Genomic DNA, 6,332 nt, shown 5'->3' on the forward strand with positions numbered 1-6,332 from the left:
TATCTATCTATCTATCTATCTATCTATCTATCTATCTAAATTGCCCTGTAAGCAGCAATTTCTTCACATATATGTACATTTATTATTATTGATACTTTAATTAAAGATGAATTCTTCACGTTTATGCCATTGGGGACGGTTCCACCTTTTGTCRCTGATTAAATAAGTGCTTCAGTCAGCAAAATGAGAACTCAACTTCTGACTGCACCTTTTCGGGAGTGAACCTCAAACGACATAAAAGAAGTCCGTCCATCCGTCTGTCCGTCCGTCCGTCCGTCCCTCCGTCCATCCATCCATCCGTCCGTCCGTCCGTCCGTCCGTCCGTCCGTCCGTCCTCTTTACACCCTTGTCCCTCAGTGGGGTCAGGAGGTGCTGCTGCCTCTCCAGCTAATGTTGTGGGCGAGAGGCGGGGTCACCTGGACAGGTCGCCAGTCTGTCGCTTTGCAACACAGAGACACAACCATGCACACACACACACTCAAAATGAAATGAGAAAAAGATTTATTTATTAACTGATTAAGTCGTGTTTTGGATTGTTCTTGAAAAACTAATCAGTCACGGCTGATTAGTGGGTGAACTCACGGCTGCACAGTGAACCCGTTGATTTTCTACAGCAGACAGCCGCTCCTCCACTGAGGGTACTGCGTACCCCCGCTAAATCTTTTAGGGGTACGCAGTACCCCGCCGTACCCCCTTACTTTCACCACTGGTTTAGACAGAGTGTTGGGTACCAGGTTGTGGGGTTAGATTGTTTTCCTTTCCAGCATCACCTACCATCCAGAAGAGGGCACCAGTGGGTTGGATCTTGTCAGGAGGGTGTGCTGACAGGCTCTACAGGACACACCTGATTGGCATCATCATCTCCCAGGAGGAGTATAAGAGCAGYGGGCTTCCAGCACTTCTCTGCCAGAGTGTTGCCTTTAGTGGTACATCAGCCCGCTGAGTAGTTTTCTCAGAAACAGTTTCAAGGTGTTCTTCTTGTAGCCTTTGACCAGTCTCTTGTTGCTCTTTTCAGGACGTCTACAAGGTTCTCCGGGGAAGCCTTTCCCCAAAGCCTACTAGCCTGGGATTACCCCTTCTTGTGACTCCTCTCTAGCTGGAAGCCCTCCGCTGTTCCTCCGTGCCTCCTCAGATCCACCTGTCCGCCCTCCAACGCCACGACCGCCGACGGTCTACCAACGTCCTCTCCACTACTCCCTCTCTTGGCATCCACTCCTCTCCGCTGGACTTTAACCTGCTACCTCTGGTAAGCACGACTATTTCCAGTGGTCTTGTCTTTTCCCACCGTCTTTATACTCACCATCTCCCATCTTGCCTGCAGTCGCCCCAGAGAGTTTCCTGGACCCAATCATCCCTCCAGTGGCAATCTTTCTACTTGTACATATTGTAAATAAATTATTGCACTTATCTCTTTGTGTGTGTTCCTGCATGTGGGTTTGAAACATTAAATCCACCATGACGGTTGTTTTTGGATTCACCATCATTTACCCATTTTTCCTGCTATACCAAGTATTCTTAAAAGATTGTCTTTTAGTCAGAAGCTCATGTGACCAAACCAGCCGAGGAGATGAAAAGCTGAAGCACTCAGCAGTTGAAACTTGAGATGAGTTAAAACTTAAGATACATTTTTAAGTTTTAACATTTTAACTCATTGTTAAAATGTTAACATTATTTAACTAGAGGTAATGTTAGCCAATGTTACCACTAGCTAACTAGAGGTTTTGCATGAGTTGCACTTGTTAGGTAACCCCAAGATCACTGGGTCTTCCTAAAAGATAGAGTGACGTTTCTTAAAAAATGTAGTCAGTGTTTTCAGCAAAGTTGAGCTGACTGTCCAGGAATGATCCAAGGTAGTTAAAATTTGCCATAGTTTCAACAGGCTGGCCATCGAGTGAAACTGGAACCACTTTCAGGTATTATTTCATTTAATTAGCTCTACTTCCTTAAGAAAATTAAAAGGTTTGGTGTTTTGTGAGGGACTTTATCTTTTGCGGTTCCAGTTACGCGATAATTAATAATAAATAATAAAGACTTTGGTGTTCTGATTTAGTAATGTATTTATATTAGTTGTACTACCACCCCCACGCCACTAGAGGCAGTAGTAGGCCCGAAAAGATGCGAAAAAGGATCAGATTTAGAAGAACACAGAAAGCAACGGAATTTGTTAAAAGCTGTGAGCTGCGCTGAAGTAAAGAAGTTGAAATATATGCTGAGTGAAAATCCTTCCTACAGATGAAGCTATATCACAGATTTCAAAAGAAAATTTAAACGGAAGAACGGGGATAATATAGGAAATGGCGCCCCCTTCACTTCCGGAATGCAATGGTCCCATTTCCAAATAAGGTAAGAGACTGACAGTGGTCCGTCCCGCACCTTCCTGTTTGCTGCAGCGAGGTCCTTCTCGTTGTTTCCGATCTATTGAAAATGGCATTTTACACTAGGCGCTTGCAGGGCTTGATCAAGCTATGTACAACTTTATCTTATGCTAATAGACAATATTATGGATTATGGATCCTCTGGAGGGGAGGTTGCTAAAAAGGGGTAATAGAACATGACTTTATAATCCTCTTTTTTTGGTAATACCAATCCACACACCATACCAGCTGGTAGCAGTAAAGCACAACTAAGTTGTTTGTTGACCACCAATAAATACCAAAAGAAAAAGAAGAAGCTGATCAATCCAGAAAGGCCATGCGTCAACTTCCTCCTGCCATCGGAGCTTCACAGTTTCACTTTCTGCATTAGTGGCTGCAAAAAAAAGAAACATGAAGGATTTACTGTAACTTCATGGATTAACTGGATTATTTTCAAACCAGCAGCAGCAGGTAAAACATTTATTAAACAGGATTCTTGTCTTTCTTACTTTCAGTGTGGAAGTTGCTTCTCCAGGCTGTTTCCTGTTGGAGATGTTAAAAACTGCTGACGCTAGTAAAATAACGTTAAGAGAGATGTTCATATTTGTTGCAATATGCATTGAATTAAAAAATCAGTGGCGTGGAGTGAACTCCTATAACATTAACGACATCAGCCATTTCCAAAACATGCACATTTGACAAAGTATTAGTTTTGTTGTTACAAAACCCATTTTAATTTTAAAAGCACAGTATTAATATAACATTTAGGACACAAGACCTGTACAAAAGATTTCCATTGTCAGTTTCTTATTATAATGGAGCGGAAAGTTTCTGAGAAATAAATTTCTGACAGTTTCAGTTCAGAATGAGGTTGTTCTGAACAGCAGAGGCAGAGAAACTGACAGCTTTATTTCCTGTTGTTTCTGTTCCAGCATGAGGAACAAAGAATTACAAAGTGTCTTTTGATGGTGAGACATAGCGGCTTTCAATTATGCAAAGAAAAAGTTCATAAATAAGAAGGAACCAGGCCAATAAGAACATTTAAGCCAGAGTCAGCCGTGTGTGTTGAAGACATGCCGGCTGCAGCATGCAGCTCAGTGACGGTGAGGCAGCACAGACCAGAGCCTGGAGCTCAGTGGCACACAGGGGTCCCACCCTTCAGAAATGAAAATAAGGGCCGACCACTGCACGCTGCAGCGATGGACAATATTTTATGGCAGTGTTTGTTGTTTAAAAAAACGAAAGAGAGATTCATAGAGCAATCATTCATTCACACATAAAGGTTAGATTACTCCAAATTGAATTCCAATCAGAGTAGCATAACTTCAACACGTTTTCACTTAAGTAGATTTACTTAAGCTTTAATTAAGCCGGTGTAAAAAGTACCTGTAAAAGTAACTGGTCAGAACACCTGATTTAATATTCAAAATATGTCCTCCGACAGTCAAATGTCAGGGTCTGTTTTTCTGTTCTGTTTTTTTCGTTTCTTTTTCTTTTTGGTTTGAGTTTTATTGTCCTGGAGTACCTGCTGCTTCCCGCGGCATCCACCAGATGCCGCCAGTGGACAGAGCCCCTGGAGAGGTGCGGTGCCAACCCCGTAGACGTACCTGTAGCTCGTTTGGAGGGCGCGGTCTGGATGTATATAAGCAGAGGCTGAACGTCTCTTCTTTGCCTGAGTGTTTACTTACCTTGGTAACGTTCGTTCCAGAGAAAGGAACGAATGTTTTTCCCTCCAAGTTAATCCTCCATGTTGTTTCCTGGCCAGGTGAAGCTGTTGTCTCCTTGCTGTCTCCCGTGTGTGCCGTCTGCCCGGGGGTTCTTCGTGAGCTCTAGCTGCCTGCCTTTGGTCCGTCTCCAGTGGACTCCCCTTCGCGACACCACAGGTGTAACCTGTCCGGGCCCGAACCCACTTGGAGATTTGCTATAACTGGACCTAGTCGGTCTCCGCTTTTCAGCCAAGTACAAACCTGTCCGTCCCCAACGAAGCCCTCTTCTCCAGCGCTCTGCAAACAACCAAACTCACCCTCTCCAAGTAAGACCTCCTAGGTTTATTCCCGGACAGATCTCTCAACCACTCTCGCCAACCTGTCGCCTCTCGTTGACAGTCAGACGATCCGGTCATCCGTTCCAGAACTCATTCCCCTTTCCCCTGGATTCAATAAACTCATTATTGTTCATTTGTCTCCTGGTTGTGTTCTGGCATGTGGGTTAAAAACTTGAAACCAACACAACACCAAAAATATAAGTTATGTGAACATCCTGCTATTTTAAAGAATATTAAAATATTCATAGAAATAAGGAGTTGGGTTTGGGGATTTTGGGAGTAAATGTACCACGAGGGCCTGGGTAGTCAGTGTTTTTTCATGGGGATACTTAAAAAAGAATGAAACAAAATCAAAGAGCAATATTTTATTTGACATTGTGAGCCAAAGAGCCACTTGCATCTCCAGAGATCCAGACGTTAAGAACTTCCTGTTCCAATTGGAGAACCAGGTTCCTTGTGAACTCGGTAAGAACAGACTTTAGACTGATGGTGAAGAGCAGCAGTGGAGAAATGGATCGTATTCATGTCTGTGGGTGGGAGCCACACAGGAGCCCCCAGAGCATGATGCTGCCACCACCATGTTTGACAGTGAGGATGGTGTGTTCAGAGTAATGTGAAGTATTTTTACACATTGTGCATTTTATTTCGATTTTCCATGTTCTGTAATGTTAAACTTTGACATGAAACTAATGGTGTCACAGAAACTGCCTGATGTAAAACATCCAGTTTGCAGCATTAATGTTGAAGTTTGTGTTTTGTTGTCCAGGTTGGAACGATGGAGACGATGGAGCTTCTGGTTGAAACCCTGCAGCAGCTGAGCCTGGAAGACTTTGCAGAGTTCAGGACTTTGGCTGAAGCAGAGCCGAGCTTGGTGACCTCCAGCAGCCTGGAAGCAGCAAACGTTCAGGATGTTGTGGATCTGATGGTGAAGAGCAGCAGTGGAGAATGTGTGGAGGCCGTCAGAACCGTTCTGATGAAGATGGACCGCTTGGATCTGGTGCAGAGATTGTCAGCTGCTGACTCAGGAGCAAAAGGTTAAGCAGAGCAGAGAGAGAGATGTTTCAGGAAACCTTGTTAGGAAATGTAACTTATTCTGATCAGTGAAAGTTGCCTAGATAAATGAAAACATGTTGGAAAAGTTTTGTTGCTTCTGATTGATCTGTTTTCTGCTTTTCTCCTCAGATAAACTCTCTGTTGGTGAAGAACGACTTTCACTGGACCAGAGGGTCAGTAAGGCTGCAGAGGTCAACTTTGACTCAGATGATGTGAAATTATCTGAAACACAAATTTAATATTTACATTATAAATTTAATTTTAGGTCAAATCTTGATGCAGATTCGGTTGCATTAAATGTTGAGGGAACTTTTGATTTCTTAGAAAAGCTTAAAGAAACTAAATAACATCAAATGTAAAAGCACAAATGTTTATTAGAAATGCCAAACTGTTTTTATATGATGTAAATGATGATTTGTAAACGTTACAATCAATATAAAGATATTTTTTCCATGTAATTTTCTTTTTCTTTGACTCTCCTAGGTAGAAAAGCTGAGCAGTGATTTGATCCTGATGTTGGAAACACTGAAGGACCTGAGTGATGATGAACTCCAGGAGTTTAAACGACACCTGAATCAGCAGAAGCTGGAGGAGAATGAAGACTGGCAGGAGACAGCAGACCTGGTTGATGTTGTGATTTTCATTATGCAGACTTATGGAAAAGAGTCTTTAATGGTGACCAGAGATGTTTTAGAGAACATCAGGAGGAAGGATTTGGTCCAGAAGCTAAGCAGCAGCTCAGCCTCCAGAGGTAAACTCATCAAACCTGGAGGTTTAGAAATCAGCCTCACACGGTTCTTCTTAACATGTTTCATTTTTTGCTTTAACAAAGTGAGATCAGCAGTGTGATCACAGTTAGGAAGGTGAGTTAATGAATGAAC

General features: G+C 42.8%; 1 protein-coding gene across 1 annotated transcript in view; it reads left to right on the top strand.

Moving 5' to 3' along the window:
• The first annotated feature begins 2,701 nt into the window (after positions 1–2,701).
• Positions 2,702–6,332, top strand: part of LOC103477759 (uncharacterized) — a 10,171-nt gene continuing 6,540 nt past the window's right edge. The window contains exons 1-5 of the mRNA XM_017309324.1: positions 2,702–2,825; positions 4,120–4,386; positions 5,165–5,432; positions 5,581–5,624; positions 5,935–6,202. Coding sequence (XP_017164813.1) covers positions 5,174–5,432; positions 5,581–5,624; positions 5,935–6,202 — 571 coding nt within the window. The 5' untranslated portion in view covers positions 2,702–2,825; positions 4,120–4,386; positions 5,165–5,173. The remainder of the gene's footprint in view (positions 2,826–4,119; positions 4,387–5,164; positions 5,433–5,580; positions 5,625–5,934; positions 6,203–6,332) is intronic.

This window comes from Poecilia reticulata, linkage group LG16 (genome assembly GCF_000633615.1).
Source record: "Poecilia reticulata strain Guanapo linkage group LG16, Guppy_female_1.0+MT, whole genome shotgun sequence".
Taxonomy (NCBI): domain Eukaryota; kingdom Metazoa; phylum Chordata; class Actinopteri; order Cyprinodontiformes; family Poeciliidae; genus Poecilia; species Poecilia reticulata.